This window comes from Phocoena phocoena, chromosome 12 (assembly GCF_963924675.1).
Source record: "Phocoena phocoena chromosome 12, mPhoPho1.1, whole genome shotgun sequence".
NCBI classification, from domain to species: domain Eukaryota; kingdom Metazoa; phylum Chordata; class Mammalia; order Artiodactyla; family Phocoenidae; genus Phocoena; species Phocoena phocoena.
Window position 1 is genome coordinate 67,256,811 of NC_089230.1, and position 25,935 is coordinate 67,282,745.

At 37.0% G+C, this 25,935-nt stretch overlaps 1 protein-coding gene across 1 annotated transcript; it reads right to left on the reverse strand.

Moving 5' to 3' along the window:
• Positions 1 to 4,893: 4,893 nt before the first annotated feature.
• Positions 4,894 to 24,208, reverse strand: PM20D2 (peptidase M20 domain containing 2). Its single transcript, XM_065889093.1, has 7 exons — positions 23,753 to 24,208; positions 21,513 to 21,661; positions 17,830 to 17,972; positions 16,326 to 16,480; positions 6,434 to 6,569; positions 5,283 to 5,390; positions 4,894 to 5,048 (listed from the first exon to the last, which is right to left on the reverse strand). Exons 1-7 carry the CDS (start codon positions 24,206 to 24,208, stop codon positions 4,894 to 4,896), a joined length of 1,302 nt encoding a protein of 433 aa, XP_065745165.1.
• Positions 24,209 to 25,935: the final 1,727 nt, after the last annotated feature.

The following is a 25,935-nucleotide window of genomic DNA, read 5'->3' on the forward strand; positions in this document are numbered from 1 at the left end:
TTATGTACCTACCTCTTACCATGTAAAACTTGCATTGGCATTTTTCAGCATCCGAGACTAGTAAAACATTTATTTTTAAACAAAAGAACTTAATTGTTCTTTTAAAATTCTCATATAAATAATACGTTTAAAGTTTAAAAGCAAATCAACATCTGTAATACTGATGCATGAGGGAATATAATATATCACATTGTATTTGGGTAACTGTGCTTTATCTTCATATATTTTTAAAACTCCTTAATTATGTTGAAAAAAACCCCAAGACCATTGCTATTTGATAAACATATTTATTAACATTTTAGATTTTTTCATACATACTTTAATATGTATGTATTAAATATTTTAAAAATGACTATGATCTGATGGTAGTAGAGACTGATTGCTTACTTGAAAAAATTATTTTATACATGTCAAAATGCATTATCCTCAACTATTTAATTGGTTTGTAAAATGCCTGAAGTATGTAAAAAAAATAAAGATGTAATTTTTCATACCTTACAGACTTATAAAGAGTTGCTAGCTGGCACAAAGACAATTAATTTATTTTACAATGAAAATTTACTTTGATAGTTTGAAGGCTAGCACTATGTAGGACATTTTCCAGAAGACCAGAGATGCTTCAGATAAAAAGAAATGTATAAAACACAGCTATCAGAAATGTTTTTTTAAAAAGAATATACTATAAAATAAGACAATCGTTTTTTAAGAAAAGACTTTTCATATCGATTTCTTCTATTCAAACAGACTGACATGACTCAGGTATTTTTAAGTGTTTTAGAAACACTTCCTCAAAAATTTCCAAGACAGCAGCCTTCAGATGTTCCCTCAATCCCAGTGTGCTCAGATGAAGCAAATCTTATGAGAACTTACCACCAACCACAAGTTTTTTTGGGGCATGGACCATATCTTACTCTTTGTCTTCCCCCCAGTGCTTAGAAGTAGGCTCTCCTCGACAAACGTTCACTGAACTCCATTGCTGAAATTGTAACAGCAAAAATATCAACACAACTCATCAATAAATAAACAGTCCTTTGGAGGATTGCGGGAAATCAAAACACTTTCAGTTTATACAAGTATTCATAAAACACATGAAAATGTTCTAGTTTATCCCAAATGTCCCAGCCCTTATGAGTACTACACGAAGAAACAATTAAAAGGGAAAATCTTCCTGAGTAGTTCATAAACTATGGGTAGTTTTTAAAACTGAATAGCAGTCTGAGAATTTTAAGAGGCAAGCTAAATATTAGCTATACTCAGTCTAATATAATTGTTCAGTATAATTGTTTTATACAGGCCCCATATTCAGTCAGGCCTGCTTTTAAAATTAAGTCACAAAAGAGAAAACATTTTCAATCTGTAATTAAATTTAAACCATTAATTTGAATTATACCTTTAAAGTCTATTAATTTAACAAAGACAGCCAAACGTTGCTATTTGAGGAAAAGGCCTTTCGTTCAGCCTGTGAACAGTGAAAGTTAAAAAAAAAAAAAAAAAAAAAAAGCATGTAATAAAAGCATTTTCCATAAAAACAAAGATACCTCAAGCAGGTCCACCTATATCTCTAGTTTAGGTCAGAAACTAATTCAATATTTAAAAAATTATATTATTTTAAACTTTACATGAACTCAGCTTGGCCTGTTTTTTTCCAGATGAGTCAGGTTTTAGTGTACTTGAAGGAAATTAAGCATATTGAGAAGACAATGGCTTCAAAGAACATACAATCTAGTGGAGGAATAACACACAATCACTGAATCCAAGTGACAGTAAAGTGTCATCATTCAAATTAATTCTGGGAGAAAAACTTAGTTGCCCCCTTCCTCAAAATCAAGACACAAAATTTTGAAAAAGTCCTATTCATGTGTCAACCTCCTAAAAATAAATATTCATCTTTTAAATATAAAGAGCTATATATAACCCTTTTTATCTAGAAGTGACACTGTTCTCCTGTAATCGAGTGCTTCCCCATTTATCTTCCAAAATCTTTGGAGACTTAATCCAAAATATGAGGACTAATCAATAATGATAATTTAAGTATAAATGTTTATGAAAATTTAGCACATTCCAAACATGCCATTGAAGTATGAGGATAAAGAAAGAACTTAGTTCCAAAAGGAAAAACTACCATTACAAATGAAGTAGTCTCCCAAATTCAAGTGGCAGAGTGAAGATTAGCTACAATTGTTCCTCTGGACAGATTTTTTGACTCAGCATTTATTTATGTTATTTATTTACACTTTTCAGTGTAATATGGCTCAGTTAATTCATTGATATATAAAAAGGGATTTAAAAAGTCTGAATTATATTAAATAACTTAAAGTAAAATAATGTAAAATGTCAAGGTGAGATCTGGGGAAAAAAAAGACATACTTCTAGATAGACTCTGGAGCATCTCAACCTCTTTTCTGACATGATAAATCCAGGACATATTTCAATGGGTAATCCCATATTTTGACCAAGTTTTTTAAATGTTGAAAGGAAAACAAAATCTTACAGAAACTCTGAAGGGACGGAGATCTTAGCGGTATTGTCAACATTACCTCCTCTGACTGGGTTGTGGCGGATAGCACTGGTACAGACTGTACCTCTCCCCTGCACATCAGCAGCAACTCGACACCTTGCTCTCTCATGCAGGACGCTTATCAGAACACAAGTGAATCGCCAACAACAGAATGCTAACCTGACATTTTCTCTAATTCGGTTTTAACAAGTAAATTCGTCACAAATACTTTGTATGAGTAACAATAAACTTGTGACAGTTCACAAGAGACAGGAGAATATCAGTGTGTCAGGACACCAGTTAACAATCACTGTTCTAGAATTTTAGCGAGGCTTTAGAAAATAAAACCACATTCCTTAGAGTGCAGGATTTATATAAGGAATTTGAAGCTTGTAGTTGAGAAATGTATTAAATTGATAATTAGGAAACTAATTCTGTTTTTATAAACCAGAGGTCTTGGACATATCCAATTCTCAGCGTGAAGCCTTTGTTGATCCCTCTTCTGTTTGTAAAGTACATACCAACCATGCCTGTTTGAGGTTATAAATAATCAGAGTGTCATGGAGGATCATGTTCTAAAAGCTAATGTGAAGGGTTAGAAGAGCAGCTTGCATAGAGGACAGCCTTAAGGCAGCAGGGTAGCTGTATCCCAGAACAAAGTAAATGCTAAAAGAAAGCAAACTTCGAAAGAGCCAGAACCCTCAATGAGGAGAAACCACTGATGCATTATAATGGTCAACACAGAGCACTGCTGTCTAAATCCCTTTCTTAATGTTTTCAATTCAGAGGCTTCAAGTTTTCTTCTAGGAGAAGATCTGATTATATGATGTAGTCAAAGAGAAACAGTTTTTATTTTACTGTTACGTAGGATGGGCTGGCAAACTTTATCTTACAAAGGGCCAGATTGTAAATATTTTAGGTTTCGCAGGTCAAACGATCTGGTCTCTGATGCTTTATTTTTCTCTACAACCCTTTAAAAATGTACAGACCATTTCCAGAATGCTAGCCATACAGAATCAGGCTGCTTGCCAAATCAGGCCGCAGTCTGCAGACCTTTGATGCAGAAGAAAAGCAATTCTCAACTACTAACTCTCCACTCAAATTCCCTTCTCCTTGTTTCAACTTTAAATAATTTCAGATAGAATAGGAATTAGAGGTTTAAAGGACTGTAAGGATGAGGGATCTAATCTAACTTTCCAAACGAGGAGCTGAAGGCACAGAGCACCCAAGTGACTTGCTTACAGCAGAGGCCAAATGCTCACTTTTCCCTCCTTCCCCTTCCATTTCTGGAATGCTTACACTCAAACTTGAGGACTCCCTTTAAAATAAAGTCTACTGGACCTTTACTATATTCACAGAGTAAAATATTTGTTTTACCGGATACTTGTTTCACATTCTTTTATCATGTTCAAGAAAGTCACACCAGGAAAAACTTACAATACTTTTTAGTTTATATTGAGCTAGCATGGGGCTTAAGGAGGCTTAGAATTCTGTCCCCTAAACTTAATAAACTACTGAGTTTACTCAAGCTGGACAGGCTAGCTTCTGAGAAGAAACCTGAATAGGGCTGCTAGGTGGAGGGGATCAGTTATATGGCATTAACATTCAAGATAAGCAGACATCACTCCTCTAATTAAATTCCTCTGGAACACCATGGGGCTACCAAGCAAACACCTTGGTAGATAGGAAGATAGGAAGAGTCTAATCCTATCCATTTACCATTTTTTCTATTACTGAAATATGGAATGAGGAATAGCACTTTAATGCCACCTCTCAGAGTAAATTATATATAAAAAAGAACATTTTCATTTTCCTTCAAATGGTAAAACTAAAGCTTATTCTTTGTACCTGAGTTTCTAGTTGTTTCCCCACAGCATTTCTGATAAAAAGCATACTTTTACTGTCAATGAAGAAATTCTCTAAACCAAAACAGATATAGTCAGATATTCCAAATGAACCTTCCCTAAATTTAGAACTTGAATTTTAAAGCAATTTTATAGAACAATGTTACCACCCTATATCAAAAAAAATCTTTCATGTGGCAATTCTGGATATAAGGCTTGAAATCTCTTGGATCTTTCAAAATACACTCACACAACATATGGATTTATAAAATGTTATCACTGATAAACCATGTGTCATCCAGGTTGTTTATGAAATGCCATTACATACCAGCCCTGAAATGTCACAATTCCATCATATACAGATTTGTGAAATTTTCACTCTAGATATGAGGTAATGTGTTTTCTCCACATCGTGTCCTCACTTTTCAGGTAAGGGGAATATGACTCCCTTAAGACTGAAAAACAAGCCATGCCCTCCTCCCTCATTAAAAAAGATTAAAGAAGAAAATCATCACTTCTTCATGATCCGTGAGTGGCTCCTAAATCTTCCTTTTATTCTACTGTATTTAAAAACTCTTCTTCTTGAAGTTTCAATTTAAAGTCCTCTCTTATTCTTTCTAGCAGCTCTGGTTTAAAAATAACATCCAAGGCAGTCATTGCCAGAGCTTTGGCCGTTCGCAAAGTGTAGAACTGAGCTTCTTGTGATCCTAAAAGGTAGATAAAATGAATAAAGATAACCTCATATGTATTACAATTACTTTATTAGTTTTCTGGTTAGCTCTCAATATCTAAATTGCCTCTCCAACTGCCCACCACAATATAGTATTTCCTGAGGTGTTGTTAGGTAAAGAAGTAATAACAGGCTAACCTAAACAGTTAGAAAGGCAACTACTACTACGAAAAGAGTATATGCGAAAACATTCACTTGTAATAACACTTACCTGCAGCTTCAGTATATTGTTCTGTATGATTCAAGGCATTAGAGCCAATGTAAAAATATGGATGAATCCCAGGAACCACAAAAGTAACATTTCCAAAATCAGTAGATCCTTGGAAAGGTAAGACAAACCATGAATTTCTAATTGCTAGTCCAATGGACGCTAAAGCACACTTACCTTAATCTCTATAGCACCTGACATGATTTACCGCTCCTTCCTTTCTAGAAACTCTCTACTCTTTTGGTTTCCATGACTCCACTCTCCTGACTGTCTGGCTTCCTCTGTCTCCCTCTCTAGTCACTTTCCTTCACCTGTCACCTGAGTACTGGTGATCCCTAGGGTTTCGTCTCTGGGCTACTCCTTCTCCTGTGTACTTGGGCAACCTCATCCACATTGAAACCTATGTTTTCAATCACCTCTCATGTATTGACAACCCCTGAGTCTCCTCCCAAACAACTTTTGGAACAGGCTACTGGACAGCTTTCCTTAGAAGTCCTGTGAACACCTCAAATTTAACAAACTAATAATTAATAGCAACCTACCATACTCCAGCCTGCTCTTTCTCTTGAACTCTTATCTCACTGAATGACATCAACACCCTGTTTTTATCTCCAAGTCCCTCTGAGTCTATTTCATCAACATTTATTATTATATTTTAAGAGAGGCTTTTCTAACATGCAAACATAATAATGCTCTTAAAAGGAAAAAAACCTAAAATAACCTGATATGCTTATGATTATTTAAATTCTAATAACTGTTTGTTACTCCTCAGAAACTGAAAATGCCCCCATATAACTAAGTCCTTAGTAACCTGCTTACTGATGACTGGAGATGAATTAAAATTCTATTTCCCCTTTAAGTAGCTTACTTAAAAATTAGAACTAAGCAAATTTAAACACTAGAAATATTTAGAATATAAAGCAAAGGGTATGTTGGCTATTTCTAAAAACAAATCTGTTCACTTAACATTCTACATTCACTGAGGAGTGCATTAGTGTCTTTCCCCTACCCATTAAGTTTGTGAAAAAACTCATTAAAAATCACGAGCAATACCTCCCCCAACCCCGAAAGCTGTTAAACAAAACCATTTAACCATGGATGGTACTTCCCTTCCTCAAATAGCATATAATATATGTTTGAAAGAACTTAATCACCTGAAGGGCCATTCAACATTGCATCTTCTGAAATGAAGTCTATTCCCAGCTTTTTTCCATTTTCAATATAAGCTTTCCACAGGCTCTTATTGGGAAGAACATTGTAATAATCATGTGCTCCACCTTTAATTTCTACCTAAGAAAAAAATTATAAAACAAATTTTGAATTAAGAAACTCAAATTCACTATCTAATTTTCAAACTAGCAATAGTTCTCTAACAGAAAGAGGTTTAAGAGGAGGCACCCCCCCTTCAGGATATAAACTCTCTCAAATCTTTTACCTTAAAAAAGCATGTTTTTCTATAACGGGAGTTCCTAGGACCCTCTCTCCTTTACATTATATATGCACCAAAGCACACGAGGTCACCTAGTCAGTGAGTCTCAACTTCAGTCCCTAAACAAGGTGTGGGAGAGGCCAGGAGTCTCCATTTTAGCCAGCACCCCCAAGTAATTTTGATGCATGTGGTCCCCAAATCACATGCTTAAGAAATACTGCCGTAGGCTATAGCCTCTAAAAGAAAGAAATCAAGATTTACCAATTTCCAATATACAAACTGACACTGACACCACTGCCTGGTCTGAAAGGCATAACATATCCTGAGCAAGACAGAAGATTCACAATGCGGAAAGGTTGACTATGGTCCTCATTTATTAATTTCAGTGCATGAAGATACAGAAGCAGTTTATATGTGCCCAGTTAAGAGGATTTACAGATTTAGATTTGACTAAATCAAAAATGGGCAATACTCCCACAAACTACAGATAATCCCAATAGCATTAGCAAAAACCAATTATAAAATGGCAGAGATAATATTCTACTTTTAGCAACATCTAAGTTAGAAACAATGACAACCTAAGTAGATACAAGTCAGCCAAAACATAAAAAATTATTAAAAGACTATTTAAAATATAGGAGAAGAGGAGATAAGCAATCTATCTGATAAGATGTTTAAGGTAACAATCATAAAGATGCTCAAAAAACTCAGAAGAATGGATGAACAGAGTGAGGAGTCAGAAGTTTTTAACAAAGAGTTAGAAAACATAAAAAAGATTCAGAGCTAAAGAATACAATAACTGAAATAAGAAATACACTAGAAGGAATCAATAGTAGATTAGACGATACAGACGAATGGACCAGCAAACTGGAAGACAGAGTAGTGAAAATCACTCAAGCTGAAGAGAAAAAAGAAAAATGAATTTTTAAAAATGAAGACAGTTTAAGAGTCCTCTGGGACAACATCAAGAGTACTAACATTCATATTATCAGGGTCCCAGAAGGAGAAGAGAGAGAAAAAGGAGCAGAGAACATATTTGAAGACATAATAACTGAAAACATCCCTAACCTGGGAAAGGAAACAGATATCTAGTCCAGAAAACACAGAGAATCCCAAATAGGATCAACCCAAAGAGGATCATGCCGTCCTTAAATGGCAAAAATTAAAGATAAAGAGAGAGGGGCTTCCCTGGTGGCAGTGGTTAAGAATCCACCTGCCAAGGCAGGGGACATGGGTTCGAACCCTGGTCTGGGAAGATCCCACATGCCGCAGAACAACTAAGCCCGTGCGCCACAACTACTGAGCCTGCGAGCCACAACTACTGAGCCTTTGCACCACAACTACTGAAGCCCACATGCCTAGAGCCAGTGCTCTGCAACAAGAGAAGCCACCGCAATGAGAAGCCTGTGCACCTCAACAAAAAGTAGCCCCCGCTCGTTACAACTAGAGAAAGCCCGTGCACAGCAACGAAGACCCAACACAGCCAAAAATAAATAAATAAAATAAATAAATTTTTTAAAAATTTAAAAGATGAAGAGAGAATATAAAAAGCAGAAAGGAGAAAGCAACAAGTTCCGTACAAAGGAGTTCCCATAAGGCTATCAGCTGACTTTTCAGCAGAAGCTCTGCAGGCCAGAAGGGAATAGCACAATATATCAATCCTTAAAGTGATGGAAGGGAAAAACCTACAACCAAGAATACTCTACCTGACAACGCTTTCATTCATTTGAAGGAGAGATCAAAAGTTTTACAGACAAGCAAAAGTTAAGAGTTCAGCATCACAAAACCAGTTTTACGAGAAACGTTAAAAGGACTTCTCGCCACACAACTAGAAATATGAAAATTACAAAAGGAAAAACCACACTGCTAAAGGTAAATACACAGTAAAGGTAGTATCAATAGATCAACCACTTATAAAGCTAGTAGGAAGGATACAGATATATATCTTATCTATAATAAGGAGTTTAGGGATACACAGAAGAAAAGGTGTAAAATATGATATCAAAAACAGTAAAGGTGAGGGGAAGGAATAAAAACACAGGGTTGTTAAAATGCATTCAAACGTAAAGAGATCAGTAACTTAAAATAACCACAAATGTATATAGATTGCTATTTATAAACCTTATGGAAACCACAAACCAAAAGTCTATAATAGATACATATACAAAAAAAGAGAAGAATCCAAATATGGGGAATTCCCTGGTGGTCCAGTGGTTAGGACTCATTGCTTTCACTGCTGGGACCCAGGTTCAATCCCTGGTCAGGGAACTAAGATCCTGCAAGCCACATGGTGTGGCTGGAAAAAAAAAAAAAAAAAAAAAAAAGGGATTAGAGTGGTTGAATGGATACAAAAACAAGACCCATATATATGCTGCCTACAAGAGACTCATTTCAGATCTAAAGACATAGACAGATTGAAAGTGAAGGGATGGAAAAAGGCATTTCCATGCAAATGGAAATGAAAAGAAAGCCAGGATAGCAATACTGGCAATACAGGATAGCAATACTGAGCAATACTCAGACAAAACAGACTTTAAAACAAGACTGTAACAAGAGACAAAGAAGGACATTACATAATGATCAAGAGGTCAATCCAACAAGAAGATATAACATTTATAAATATACATGCACCCAACATATGGAACACCAAAATACATAAAGCAAATATTAGCTAACATATAGGGAGAAACTGACTGTAACATACTAACACCCTACTTACATCAAGGAATAGATCATCCAAACAGAAAACCAATAAGGAAACACTGGCCTTAGATGACACATTAAGGCCAGATGGACTTAACAGATATATATACAACATTCCATCCAAAAGCAGCAGAATACACATTCTTTTCAAGGATACATACAACATTCTCCAGGACAGGTAACATGCTAGACCACATAACAAGTCTCAGTAAATTTAAGAAGACTGAAATCATATGAAGCATCTTTTCTGACCACACATATGAGACTAAAAATCAACTACAAGAAAAAACTGCAAAAATCACAAATGTGTGGAAGCTAAACAATGCTCCTAAACAACCAATGGGTCACTAAATAAGTCAAAGAGGAAATAAAAATACCTGGAGACAAATGAAAATGGAAACACAACAATGCAAAATCCATGAGATGCAGCAAAAGCTGTTCTGAGAGAGAAGTTTATAGCAATACAAGCTTAGCTCAGGAAACAAGAAAAATCTCAAATAAACAATCTAACCTTACACCTAAAGGAACTAGAAAAGGACAAACAAAACCTGAAGTTAGTAGAAGGAAAGAAATCATAAAGATCAGAGCAGAAATAAACAAAATAGAGCCTAAAAAATCAACAGAAAATATAGAAACTAAGAGCTGGTTCTTTGAAAAGATAAATAAAATTGACAAATCTTTAGCCAGACTCATCAAGAAACAAAGAGAGGGCCCAAATCACTAAAATCAGAAATGAAAAAGAAAAAGTTACAAATGACACCACAGAAAAACAAAAGGATCCCAAGAAATTACTATGAACAATTATATGCCAGTAAAGTGGACAACCTAGAAGAAATAATCAGATTCCTAAAAATGTACCATCTCCCAAGACTGAAACAGGAAGAAACAGAAAATATGAACAGTCCAATTACCAGTAATGAAATTCATGAAATGAATCACTAATAAAAAGAAACTTCTAATAAACAGAAGTCCAGGATCATGTGACTTCACAAGTGAATTCTACCAAACAATTTAGAAAAGAGTCAATACCTATCCTCAAACTATTCCAAAAAGTTGCAGGGAAGGAACACTTCCAAACTCATTCTATAAAGCCAGTATTGCTTTGACACCAAAACAAGACAAAGATGTCACAAAAAATGAAATTACGGGACAGTATCACTGATAACATAGATGCAAAAATCCTCAGCAAAATATCAGCAAACTGAATTCAACAATACATTAAAAGGATTATATACTACGATCAAGTGCAATTTATCCCAAGGATGCAACAAGAATGGTTCAATATCCACAAATTAATCAATGTGATACACCACATTCATAAATTGAAGAATAAAAATCATATGATCATTTCAGTAGATGCAGAAAAAGCTTTTGACAAAATTCAACATCCCTTTATGATAAAAACTCTCAGGGACTTTCCTGGTGGCGCAGTGGTTAGGAATCCACCTGCCAATGCAGGGGACACGGGTTCAAGCCCTGGTCCGGGAAGATCCCACCTGCCGCGGAGCAACTAAGCCCGTGCACCACAACTACCGAGCCTGTGCTCTAGAGCCCGCGAGCCACAACTACTGAGCCCATGTGCCACAAATACTGAGCCCGCGTGCCTAGAGCCCGTGCTCCGTAATGACAGAAGCCACTGCAATGAGAAGCCCACACACCATGGCAAAGAGTGGCTCCCGCTCACCGCAACTGGAGAAAGCCTGCACGCAGTAATGAAGAATCAACGCAGCCAAGAATAAAATAAATAAATTAAAACAAACAAACAAAAACCTCTCCACAAAGGAGGTGTAGAGGGAACATACCTCAATAACAAAAGTCAAACAGAAATATAGATCAATGAACAGGATAGAGAGCCCAGAGATAAACCCACGCACCTAATTATGGTCACCTAATCTATGAGAGAGGAAGCAAAAATATACAATGGAGAAAAGACAGTCTTTCAATAAATGGTGCTGGAAAACTGAACAGCTACATGTAAAAGAATAAATAAACTCAAAATGGATTAAAGACCTAAATGTAAGGCCAGACACTCTTAGAGGAAAACACAGGCAGAACACTCTTTGACATAAATTGCAGCAAAGTCTTTTTTGACCTAACTCCTACAGTAACGAAAATAAAACCAAAAATAAACAAATGGGACCTAATTAAACTTAAAAGCTTTTGCAAAGCAAAGGAAACCATAAACAAAACGAAAAGACAACACTCAGACTAGGAGAAAATATTTGCAAATGAAACAACCGACAAGAGATTAATCTCCAAAATATACAAACAGTTCATGCAGTTCAATATCAAAAAAAAAATCAAAACATGGGTGGAAGACCTAAATAGACATTTCTCCAAAGAAGACATATAGATGGCCAACAAATACATGAAAACATGCTCAACATCACTAATTATTAGAGAAATGCATATCAAAACTACAATGAGGTATCACCTCACACCAGTCAGAATGGCCATCATCAAAAAATCCACAAACAATAAATGCTGGAAAGGGTGTGGAGAGAAGGGAACCCTCCTACACTGTTGGTGGGAATGTAAACTGGTACAGCCACTGTGGAGAACAGTACGGAGGTCCCTCAAAATACTAAAAACAGAACTACCATATGACCCAGTAACCCCACTCCTGGGCATATACCTAGAGAAAACTGGAACTCAAAAATACACCTGCACCCCAATGTTCACTGAAGCACAATTTACAGCAGCCAGGATGTGGAAGCCACCTAAATGTCCATCAACAGAGGAACGGATAAAGATGTGGCACATATATAAAATGGAATATTACTCAGCCATAAAAAGAAATGAAATTGTGCCATTTGCAGAGACATAGATGGACCTAGAGACTGTCATACAGAGTGAAGTAAGTCAGAAAGAGAAAAACAAATATCATGTAATATTGCTTATATTAGAAAAATGATACAGATGAAATTATTTGCCAAGCAGAAATAGAGACACACAAGTAGAGAACAAATGTATGGATACCAAGGGGGGAAGGGGTGGGTGGGATGAACTGGGAGATTGGGATTGACTTACATACACTACTATATATAAAATAGATAACTAATGAGAACCTACTGTATAGCACAAGGAACTCTACTCAATGCTCTGTCGTGACCTAAATGGGAAGGAACTCTAAAAAAGAGGGGATATATGTATACGTATAACTGATTCACTTTGCTGTACAGCAGAAACTAACATAACATTGTAAAGCAACTATACTCCAATAAAAATTAATAATTAAAAAAAAGTCATATACGACAAGCCCACAGCCAACATCTTAATTAACAGTAAAAAGCTGAAAGCATTTCCTCTAAGATCAGGAACAAGACAGGGATGCCCGCTCTGCCCACTTCTATTCAACTTAGTATTGGAAGTCCTAGCCACAGCAATCAGATAAAAAATAGAAATAAAAGGCATCCAAATTGGAAAGGAAGAAGTAAAACTGTCAACTGTGTGCAGATGACATGATGCTATACATAGAAAACCCTAAAGATACCACCAAAAAACTACTAGAGCTCATCAGTGAATATCGTAAAGTTGCAGGATACAAAATTAATATAGAGAAATCTGTTGCATTTCTATACACTAGCAATGAACTATCAGAAAGAGAAATTAAGAAAACAATCCCATTCATGATCTCATCAAAAAGAATAAGATACCTAGGAATAAATCTAACTAATGAAGTAAAAGACCTGTACTTGGAAAACTATAAGACACTGATGAAAGCAAATGAAGATGAGACAAACAGATGAAAAGATATACCATGTTCAAGGTTTGGAAGAATTAATGTTGTTAAAATGACCATACTACCCAAGGAAATCTACAGATTCACTGCAATCCCTATAAAAATACCTATGGCATTTTTCACAGAACTAGAACAAATAATTCTAAAACCTGTAAAGAAACACAAAAGACCCTGAATAGCCAAAACAATCTTAAGAAAGAAAAACAAAAGGAGGTATCATGCGCCCTGATTTCAAACTATACTACAAAGCTATGGTAATCAAAACAGTATGGTACTGGCACAAAAACAGATACATAGAGCAATGGAACAGAACAGACAGCCCAGAAATAAACCCATGCACCTTTGCTCAATTAATCTACAAAAAAGGAAGCAAGAATATACAATGAAAAAAAGACAGTCTTTCCATAAGTGGCGTTTGGAAAACTGAACAGCCACATGCAAAAGAGTTAAACTGGACTACTTTCTCACACCATATACAAAAATAAACTCAAAGTGGATTAAAGATTTAAATGTAAGACCCAAAACCATAAAACTCCTAGAAGAAAACATAGGCAGTTTGCTCTTTGACATCAGACTTAGCAATTTTTTTTTTTTGGATATGTCTCTTCAGGCAAGGGAAAAAAAAGTAAAAATAAATGAATGGGACTACATCAAACTAAAAGTCTTTTGAACAGTGAAGGTTACCATCAATAAAATAAGAAGGCCACAACTGAACGGGAGAAGATGTTTGCAAACAATAGATCCAACAAGGGGTTAATATCCAATATATACAAAGAACTCATACAACTCAATAGCAGAAAACCAAACAGCTTCATTAAAAAATGGGCAGAGAACCTGAATAGACATTTTTCTACAGAAGACATACAGACAGGAACAGGCACATGAAAAGATGCTCGACATCACTAATCATTAGGGTAATGCAAGTCAAAACCATAATGAAATAGCACCTCACATCTGTCAGAATGGCTATTATCAAAAAAGACAACAAATATGTGTTGGTAAGGATGTGGAGAGAAGGGAACCCTTGTGCACCACTGGTGGGAATCTACATTGGTACAACCACTATGGAAAACAGTATGGAGATTCCTCAAAAAATTAAAAATAGAACTACCATACTCTCCAGCAATTCCACTTCTGGGTGTGTGAAGAAAATAAAAACGCTAATTCAAAAAGATATATGCACCCCTATGTTCACTACAGCGTTATCTACAATAGCCAAGATATGGAAGCAGTCTACGTGTCCATCAACAGATGGAACGTAAAAACAATAGCTAAAGGTATACATATATACAATGGAATATTAATCAGCTGTATTAATCAGCTGTATAAAAAGAATGAAACATTGCCATTTGCAACAACATGGATGGACCTAGAGGGTATTATGTTAAGTGAAATAAGTCAGACAAAGAAAGACAAATACTGTATGATTTCACTTACATGTGGAATCTAAAAAACAAAACAAATGGACAACTATAACTAAACAGAAACAGGGTCATAAGGAGAACAAACAGGTTGTTGCCAGAGGGAAGGGGGTTTGGGAGAAAAGAGTAGTAGGTGAGGGAGATTACAAACATTCAGTACAAAATAAATGAGTCACAGGTATGAAATGTACAGTGTGGGGAATACAGTCAATAATTCTGTAATATCTTTGTATGGTGACAGATGACAACTAGACTTATCATGGTGGTCATTTTGAAATGAATAGAACTATGAAATCATTATGTTGTATACCAGGAGCTAACATAGTGTTGTAGGTCAATTATACTTCAAAAACAAGCAAACTCACAGAAAAATAGATCAAATTTACGGCTTCCAGAGTCGGGTGCTGGCGGGAGGGGGAATTAGGTAAAAGTAGGCAAAAGGTACAAGCTGCCAGTTATAAGGTAAGTAAGTACAACATGATAAAGATAATTAACACTGCTGTACATTATCCATGAAAGTTAGGGTAAGTTCTAAGAGTTCTCATCATAAAGGAAAAAAATTTCTTTTCCATTTCTTTAATGTTGTACCTATGTGACATGATGGATGTTCACTAAACTTATTGTGATAATCTATTTCATGATGTATGTAAGTCAGATCATTATGTTGTATACCTTAAACCTATACAGTGCTGTATGTCAATTTTATCTCAGTAAAACTGAGGAAAAAAAGACTTAAATATAGACTCAAATCTAATGATAATGAACCTTATTATAAGGCAATATTATACCTTGGGATATTAGCTAGTGATAATAGTTCATGTTTTATGTTATAAATATTTTAAATATCTATAATTATGAATAAATAAGGGATGAATGCTTAAATTTTTACTCTTTGGCCACTTAACATATACTGTCTTAGAATCACTCTTACTATCTGAATAAATCATATATCTCTAGTCTACTGAGGGCAGAAAAAAATAAGGTATGAGGTGTTGGCCCTAACTCTTCACAAACATTATGCCATTTAATTCTCATAAGAACCCTAAGATAGATTACATCATTATCTCCATTTTTCAAGAAAAAATGGAGGCCCAGAGATACTAAATAACATTTCCAAAAGTTACAGAATCAGTGAGGCTGAGAGGCACAAATCCAGATCTTCTCTCTCTCCAACCAGACTACAGGCTTGCCCCAGGGCAAGATTTATGCAATTCTGGAGCTTCTCATCCCACTGTATGCCCTATATGATTAGTACATAAATGTTGCCGACTTTATGAGTCAAATAAACAAAACCTCTTGACTACTGTGTCTATTTTAACTTTCATTCCAGCAAGCCATAAGTATTTATATCACTATTACACACACCTGTGACTTCACCAAAAATAGGTTTGGCTGATTTTGCCATAAAGTTCCCTTTACAGGAACTATATACAGCATTTCCAAAAGCATAACTGCCAATAAGGAAAAATATAACTTGCAAAAAGGCAGGGAGTCTAGCTCAGCAATATCAGTTATTCTAAGTCCTGTGTAATAAGACGACTGCAGTCTTCCCTATGCAGACACTGAGTAAAATAAATAAGAATGAAAGATTTTCACATCAACTATTCAGTCAACTGGTTTTGCATATTCAAGGCACTGATTGCCAAATAAAAGGGAGACAAATTAGGTTCTAAATGTAACTTAATATAAACAACCCCAGCCCACATATATACTTCTGATTATAACTTAGATTAACTCTTAAAAGTTCTTACTGTGCACCCAGTAGCCAAAGCTGCAGCTCTGAAGCAATCTTCTGCCTTTTTGGTCAAAACTGGAAGTTCTTTCATTGAGGGTGCACGGAAGTAATAGATTAGTTCAGAATAAGAGGGAATGATATTGGGTTTTACACCACCATTTTTTATTATACCTATAAAAAGAACCAAATTACTGGAATTGAGCTTGGAGCTTGGAGATCATTTCTTTAAGCTTAAATACACCCATAAAGTTTTTCAGCCAATATATACATAAAGAAAAATAATTTAAACTTATTAGCGTCACATATATGCCAACCAAAGATTCTGATGTTATACAACAAGTTTCTATGCACAGTGTGACACTTTCTCGCTAATAGGAAAAAAATAACTGTCTATATGTACTTTAGTCTGAGGAATTTATACAATGTTAAGAAATTATGATTCCTGACTATAAAGAAACTGCTACAAATTTTTACAACTATCTTATGCCTTCTGGGAGAGACTTTTATTTCAGTGCGTTTTATTACAGTTGTACATTATGATAAACTTTTGACATAAGGAAAAAAACCAATGGTATGAGCCTCTGTAATTACCCTCATACCTCAGGAATCCCATTTTAAATAGCATTTGGCTCTGGGAGAATAAGTTTCATGCCAACAAGAAACAAATGTAAGTCAAAGATGACAAAATATACTACCACTGTCAAAACAAATGCATTTATTTGGAACTAGACTGAGAAGGAAGATGTATCCATTCAAAATAATAATGAAAATAAGTATGCAAAACCTATTTTATATGACCTGTTTTAAAAAATATATTTTTTACATATTCCTGTTTATTCTTTTTAAAGAAACTAACGTAGAAAATTGGTAAAAGTGCAGTTACAAACTAATTTCAGACTATAGCAAAATCAGGCAAAGAACAGATCTTAAAGTATAATAATTTCTTAAATCATAAGGAAATAAACTAAAAAATAAATCTGTACCTTCAAGACAATACTTTATTACTGCATATATATTAAGGTGATACACATAATTTAAAAAGATGTTACTTAGGATTAACAGCACTTGAGTACATAAAACCAGTAACCACCACTTTTTTTTTTAAATGAGAAAATGATGAAATTTTGTTATTAAGAGACAGTGAAGATAACTGAAAAAATCAAGTTCTAACTTTCAAATACCCGCAGAATATTAAGAGACAGTGAAGATAACTGAAAAATCAAGTTCTAACTTTCAAAAATCCACAGAAAGAACATAGATCCTTACATAAAAACATTATTTCTAATACTCAAAATCACCATTCTATTTATGTACAAATAATCTTAACTATCTTCTTGCCCACATATAAATGAACATCTAGTATCCTGTCCCAGGAATTTCTGAAAATGTTAAAAAATTTTGGAATTTTCATAAAATACGTAAAATGTTCCCAAATGTTTTTTTAATCAAATATTAAGGAATTATATTGCACTAAAATATATTAAGTGCCATCTATTACCCAAAGTATTTGACATTCGTACCATGAACTCTCCAGGTAGGTTTCATTTGTTGTCTTAACACAGACAGATTGTTGTAGGCGAGGACAGCAGCATCTAATGCATTTAGTCCTTCCCAGGGATAAGCAGCAGCATGAGATGCTTTTCCATAGTACTTCACAGTCACACTAGGAAATAAAAAAGCATTCGGAATTACTTTTTTCAGTATCACCAAAGTAAGAAAATCCAAGTAACTAGAACTACCCAACTATTATTCAAAATTGATTCACACTACTGAATTAATTTGTAGCAATAATGTAGCAATTTACATACCTTAGTTCTAGTTTATTATTATGTAATACAGTGACTAACACAAAGAAGGCATTCCAAAAAAACAGAGAAAAAGAATTTTGCTCAGTCGAGCTCCTGTACAAATTAAATCTGTACACAATTCAATTTAAACGAACAATGCAATACTGTATTAAGTGCTGGAATTACAGAAGAGATGGCTCCCGTCTCCTTCTACACTGTACTGTGATAGTTCTATATCAAAGGTCTACAAAAGCTCAAATAATTCTTCCTGTCTTAAAGGTGGGGAAAGGTCAAGGAAAGACAGAAAGAAGGTGACATTTGAAATGGGTTAAGACAACCTCTAAAAATCAGATTATATTCACAGTATTATAAAATATTCTAGCGTTAAGTCAGTTGTTCCTGACCAATATTTTATTAATGGTCCAGAATACCTGTATCACTAATACCTTAAAAGTTTTTTAAAAAGTAATTAATTAATTTTATTTCTGTCTGGGTTGGGTCTTCGTTGCTGCACGCGTGCTTCTCTAGTTGCGGTGAGCGGGGGCTACTCTTTGTTGCGGTGCGCGGGCTTCTCATTGTGGTGGTTTCTCTTGTTGCGGAGCATGGGCTCTAGGCGTGCGGGCTTCAGTAGTTGTGGCACTCAGGTTCAGTAGTTGTGGCTCATGGGCTCTAGAGTGCAGGCTCAGTAGTTGTGGCACACGGGCTTAGTTGCTCCGTGGCATCTTCCCAGACCAGGGCTCAAACCCATGTCCCCTGCACTGGCAGGAGGATTCTTAACCACTGCGCCACCAGGGACGTCTCCCTTAAAATTTTATAAATTGTTTTTCCACTTCCCAATAGTTCTCATACCAGTCTACTCAGATACAATAAAAAACAATAAGGTTTAGAGAAAGGATTGTATATTAAATAGTTATTTATAAAGATGACTTGCCTCCATTTGTTTTTTTAACTCTTTGAACACATGACTCATGGCCTTGTCTGATAACTCCAAAAGAAAAAAAATTAATAATGGTGACTTGTTTGGATAACACTTTTTAAGCCTGATTAATAGTACCCACATTTAAATTATTAAAAAGTCACTCTAGGGCTTCCCTGGTGGCGCAGTGGTTGAGAGTCCGCCTGCCGATGTAGGGGGACACAGGTTCGTGTCCCGGTCCGGGTAGATCCCACGTGCCGTGGAGCGGCTAGGCCCGTGAGCCATGGCCGCTGAGCCTGCGCATCTGGAGCCTGTGCTCCGCAACGGGAGAGGCCACAACAGTGAGAGGCCCGAGTACCGCAAAAAAAAAAAAAAAAAAAAAAGTCACTCTAGACTTTTTTTTTTTTAAATGAGCTAGATTCAGGAGGCTCATAGCATTTCTTTACTGATTCCAAACATTCTATTTAAAAAACAAGATCCAAATATATATTTTAAATTTTAGGATACTTGTTATTTCCTCGATCTGTATCTTATCACCATCACTCAGAAACTGGAATTTTAACAAAACTGGTGATAAATATTATAAAATGGAAAAAGATGCCCTTTATGAAAATGGCTCTAGCACCATTTCTTCTAGGGTTCAAATCTATGTACAATTAAAGCACAATAAACTACAGGAAAAGAAATGTTAATGCCTGTTTTATATCAGCATTAGTATTTTAGGCTTAAAAAGCACATTTAAGGGCTTCCCTGGTGGTGCAGTGGTTGAGAATCAGCCTGCCAATGCAGGGGACACAGGTTCGAGCCCTGGTCTGGGAAGATCCCACACACCGCGGAGCAACTGGGCCCGTGAGCCACAACTGCGGAGCCTGCGCATCTGGACCCTGTGCTCCACAACAAGAGAGGCTGCGATAGTGAGAGGCCTGCGATGAAGAGGGGCCCCTGCTCGCCACAACTAGAGAAAGCCCTCGCACAGAAACGAAGACCCAACACAGCCAAAAATAAATAAATAAATTTATTTTTTAAAAAAAGAACATTTAAAAAAAACTGATATGGAATGATATTCAAGACACATTGTTTAATTTTAAAAAGCAAGAGCCAGATCAACAATATACTTAGCAGACTATTTCAGAGGGGGGAAAATCCTCCTTTAAGATTTAATTTATACATGTACCTATTTTATGTCTATAAATATACCCCCAAAGTCCTGGGAGAACATATATCTCTAGAAAAGGGACTGGATGTGAAAAAAGGTGATTAATAGGGACATAGTGCTTTATCTTATTTATTGTTACAGATTTTTAGCATGAATAGATTAGTAATTTTTTAAATTAAATTTTTGTTCTTGCTCTCCTTTCCATCTTAAAAGTTGGCAAATGAAAAATCTAAGAAGCCAGATATTAAGAAAAGGCCTGAGGCCCAATGGACTGACTTCAGAATCAAGGCCAAGAAGCCTACCTAAACCTAAATCCTAGAAGGCTAATGGACTGGGAAGCCTGCCTGCAGCCACTGGTCCCTTCTAGCCAGAGGCATTGGCAGAGATTTCTAACCTCTAAGGTTTTCCAGAGGTGTACTACTGTACAGCATCCCTGAAACGGAGTTGAAAGATTCTTCCTACTGTCACAATACCAATTCCTGGTGATAAGACCAAAAATACCAGAACAGTTAAAATAGTCACCCTCTGAAAACAAGGGATGCAGAGAAATGCAGGATAACTGAACACACAATCTAGAAGCACTGCTGGGGTGGTTCTGCGATTACTCCCAGGCTACTGCAGAGGAGAACATGGGGTTTTCCTCAAGCAGCTGAGCCATGGCTCCTTGGGACCAGACCCCTAACTGGACCATTAACTATTGTGGTTGAAATTTCTGATGTAAAAAATTTAAACCACTTAAATGATGCATGCTCCTAGGTACCAAAAAAAGTGAGCTTTTCAACATAGAGAAAGATAAAAAAGAAAAAAAAAGTTTCAGCACCAGACAAATCAGAAAAGGATATATTGGCAAATTCCAATCAAATCCACAGCTAGTCAGTTTCTGTATTTTTTCGTCAGGAACATAATTTATCCTTTTTGCAAAGAGCTCAAAATAAGTAAACTAGAGAAGTGTGTTTTCTTCCCAAGTCTAACAAAGCTGTCTCTTGCAGATCTATTCAGCTGCAAATGCAACTCCATATCAAAGGATGGACATTGTCCAGAAATCAGATTCCTCTCAATTCAAAATAGAACATACATGTCAACATATTGTTTGCTATTCTTACGCTTTTTAGGCAGTATCTTAACAGTTCAATTATGAACACCATATTAAATCTCAATTAGAAGGGGCCTACCAAATGCCGTTCAATGGAAATCAAATATCACATCATTATCTTTCAATTTACTGTTTTTTTTCAATTTACTTTTTAAATGCAGAAGTGCGGAGTTTTAGCCTCCAGTTAAGTCACTAAAGTATTCTAATAGCCTGTTTTCCACTACGAAGTTTATTTCAACTTGATTACTCACTCATGTTCAGCCACATCAGGTAGATAAGCAGCATTCTCTTGAGATGGATGGGCCATAAAAACAACATCAAGATTTTTAAAAGCCCCTGCTTCGATTAAATCAATTTTGCCACCACCATCTTCTTCTGCAGGGGTTCCCAGAACAATTACCTAGAAAGAAATACCTGTGTCAGAGCAACAAAAAATCCTAGCAGGCAATATCAGTCAGGTTCCCTTGCATATGTATTCACAATCTAAATCAAACTATGAAGAGAGGTTTTGTTCTCTGACTCAAATAAGGCAGTGGGCATAAGTCTACGGTGCTAAATTCACCACAAACTTGCAATTGACATTATTATACCAACTTGGCTCAAAGTATGTACTAAAGCCTCTATAGGAAACTTTTCCCAATCTTATAACACAATTTTATAGAATTAATGTCAAAGATGAAAAGAAGTAAGTACTATATACTAAGTTCCTCAAAATTATTTAGGACTTACTTTTAAAGCTTATTTTTGACTGTCTTTTAGTGTATGTGTATATAATTATTCATAAGACTTTTACTGGTAAGGAACTTTCTAGTTACTTATTAGTTATCCTCACAACAACCCTGTGAGGTAGGTGAGTGATCTGTATCTTCATTTTAGGAAGGGTGGTTTTGAGGCATGGAGTGAAATGTCTTGCCCCAGATCACAGAGCAAGGCTTAAAGCAGAGCTGGGATTAGATACCCTGACCTTCAGGCCTGAACTCTGTTTCCTTACCAAACTACCTCTTTAGAAGGTCTTAACGCATTCATCCTTTATGAAAAGCATTGAATAAATCTTAACACCACAGTTAGAAACGGCCAACTATTACACAAACTTACTAATTCGATTCCACCAGCTCAACCAGGCAGATTTATTGGTCACCAAACACCTAATTAAACAAAAGAGAACTTTACAGAATAAACATTTTACTTTGATATTTAAACTTAACTTCTTCAAACAATTTTTAAAAGCAAAGAAAAATTATAAACAACTAATATACTTTCAAGGTCACGTATAAGAACACAATGAAACAAGTTGGAAAAGTTCTTGGCTTGCAAAGAGAATCAACATAAATTCCATTTTCAGATAAGACAGATAACCTTACTAAAACTGAGTATTACCATTCAAAATCAGAAGTGTGTGTATTTCCCAAAGTCTTGCTTTAGTCAGAAGTTATAAAGCACCCAAACTCTTAAACTGCTTTTTATTCTTAACCCTTGACTCATGAAATCTGACTTTTCAGGTTAAATCTTGTTGACTTCTCTGAACCTTTCACAAACCTGGTTAAAGCTAAATCTCTCCAGTGCTTCATGCAATGGCAAAGGACACCTCCTCCCCCAAACAAAACAAAAACCTAGCCAGACGAAAAACAAGGCCCAGAGGCAGAAAAGAGAAGGCAGCTAAAGAGAAAAAGCCACAAAAGATGGAACTGTAAGGATAAAAGAGAAAGGTTACTGACACTGGAAAAAATGGGCTAAAGAATATTAAAATATAACATTAGTCTTCCCCTTAACCTGAGCAGTGGTGATTCAATCTTAGCCCACAGAAAGAATATACCACCTGGAAAAACAGAGTAACACAAGGTTAAACTTGCCCTGTGGCTAACATAAACACTTCCCCGTTTAAAGGATCGAGCTATATCTTAAAATCGCGAAATAAACTTTAAGACGTAAGGATCATGTAGTTAATGTTCACTCTCTTCCCATTTTTTGTATACTTCTAGAGGTTTTGTAGTTCTAACGACTGAACATTTCCTATCCAAATTCCAATGATTCTAATCACAACAGCTCCTAGGACTGCCACAAACAAAGGATTTTTTGGAGGCTAACGAAGAGGGTCTGCAGGTTTCCCTATAATAACTACCTCCTCCCAGAGATTGCACAACCTTGTCAGCAAATTGCGATTGCCCCTGTTACCAAAAATAAGCCATCACGAAAACCAGGCTTGGTTCTAAGTTCTTTCCTAAGGGAGAGAGTTCACTCAATTGTTTACAACTACGCAGGAGAGAAAAAGCAAAAATCTGCAAAATGTCGCTAGGTCGGCAACTCATGAACTACTGACTTTGATCCAGGGGTTCTGCCTATTAGAAAAAGCCAGGACGTCGAGTGCTGTCCCCTACACCTGCCCCGGGGTGGGAAGGGACGGAGGCGCACGGGAACCGCCGGCTCCCGCCCTTCTCGGGCCGGTCCCGGCCTGGGCTGGCGATGGGAATCCCAAGCCCGGGCCCCACCTCACCTTCACGGGCAGAGGCGGCTCAGGGAGGCTCTCCAGGGCCCCCTTGACACCCAGCGCGGCCGCCGCCCCGACCTCGGCGATCAGGTTGTGGCCGCAGGCGTGCCCGATGCCTGGCAGCGCGTCGTACTCGCAGAGGAAGCCCAGGTGCAGCGGGCGCGGCGCCGCCCAGCCCCGCGGCGGCCCCCACTCGGCACGGAAGGCCGTGATCAGCTGGTAGTGCGGCTGCACCGCCCACGACGCGGCCGGGCGCTCGCTCTGGAAGAAGCGCGTCAGCACGTCGTGGGCATGATGCTCCTCGTAGGCCAGCTCGGGCTCGCTCCAGATCGCGCGGCTCAGGGCCCCCAGGCGCTCGGCCGCCTCGTCGATGCACTCCGCCGCGCGCAGCTTCAGCAGCTCCACCTCGAAGACGGCGGCGCAGGCGCCCCCCTCTACCGGCCTCTCCTCTCCGGGTCTCATCGTGCTCACAGCCGGTGACCGGTCAGCGCTCTTCTCGACCGCCCGCTACGTCGCTCCCTCCAGGCGGCCGACTGAGTCTGCGCACACGCCCGGCGTTCCCTGCGCCGGTTGTCTCCGCAGCTCCCGGGAGACCCGCCCCAGAGCCCCCGCGCCCCGCCTCCAGCGCCTCGCCGGAAACGTGCTCCGCCCCTTCTGCCGCCGGTCGCTGGGAGGAACTCGAGTCCTGGCGCTAATCGTCTCTCCTTCGTCCCCTTGGCTGTCCTGACAACTTATTTATGGTCTAAGGTCATTACTCCTTTTCGTTGTTGCTTATGTCCCAGAGCAGCAGAATAGAACGGTTTTATTGGTTAATAGGCCTCAGAGACAGACCAAGTGGAATATAGTCCCCTGAAAAACGGCACTCTCCTTTCTAGAATAGTAATACAAATTTTTTTTTTTTAGAATAGTAATACAAATTTATACAAGGGTTTTAGTTCCTAAAACTGGGTGTCGATATAAATGTTTTACAAAGAACACTGGTCTATAGACTACGTAGTTAAGTTTTCGGAACGCCCTCACTTTCTTCTCCCTGAGGTTACTGTGTTACATAAAAGCTGAAACTGCTGTATATGGCTTTCTTATTAGAATCAGAACTTACTAGTAACTCGAACAGCAGCTGGAATGTAAATAGTAAGCACTAGATATGTATTTGCTATTATAGTCTACTTGAGTAGAGTAGAATTAGAATTAAGTATTTAAAATGAGGTTTTTTAAAAAGCCCAAAACAGTTAATAAAAACATTTATGGTCATATATATTCATACTATTTTGTTGATTTGAATGTGTTTTGTTAAATAGTAACAGCTTTGAGAGAGAGCATGTTTACTATTTTCGTTTACAACTTTGATGCTGAACTCAAGTAACATGTGTGCAGTTGGTGTCCACATTATAACTCGGTTTTAAATTACCCAGTGAAGAAATTCAAGATGCCGTACTCTTTTCTCCAGAGTGAAGCACAAAGTCTGAAAAAATGTTGTTGATGATACAACTATTAATAGCACTGTAGAAATTTATATTCTAAGGTGTTCCACATAGTAAAAGCTTCCATCAACATTTCATACTCTATCACCTCCTTCCTTCATTTGTTACAATTTGGTTAAATGGGACACAATATATTCATATAATAAGACAAATGTATTTTTTCAAAATAAGTCTAAAGGAAGCTAACATACATGAAGACTATCTACTACTATTTTTAACTACTACACATATTAACAATATCAGAGTAAATGTCACATTCTAAATCAGAAAATACTGTCATTCTCAGGCAACACCCTAACTGAAACGCAGCTCTAAAGACAACAAATGTGGTATTAAATTCCTGACCCCCTTGTCTATGCTTAATAAACCTTACTGAGATACACTTCCACAAAAATCCCCTCTGCGACTATGAGATTCAGTATTATTGTGTTCAGATAGTTGGCTAAAAAATGGCCTTGTTTGAGCAAATTCAGTAGGTGACATTTGTAGAGCACTTACTCTGTGGCAGGAGCTTAACATGTGCTAAGTGCTTTACGAGTATTAACTCATTTAATTCTCATAATAACCAATGAGGTTGTTAATGTGATTATTTATCTTCACTTTACAGATGCACTGTCTGAGATTACACAGCTATTAAGTAGTGGATCCAGTATGGAACAGAGGCCAGTCTGGCTCCAGTGGGCTACTTTCAGCCACCATGCTCTATTG

Bases quoted from the DNA above. Each gene is read 5' to 3' on its own strand.
- PM20D2 (XM_065889093.1), bottom strand. From the start codon at position 24,208: ATGAGACCCGGAGAGGAGAGGCCGGTAGAGGGGGGCGCCTGCGCCGCC. The intron at 16,481-17,829 runs GTACGAATGTCA...TTCTTTTTATAG, and splicing joins ACCTACCTGGAGAGTTCATG to GTATAATAAAAAATGGTGGT. The intron at 5,391-6,433 runs GTGATTAAGTTC...TACCTTTCCAAG, and splicing joins AATGTTGAATGGCCCTTCAG to GATCTACTGATTTTGGAAAT.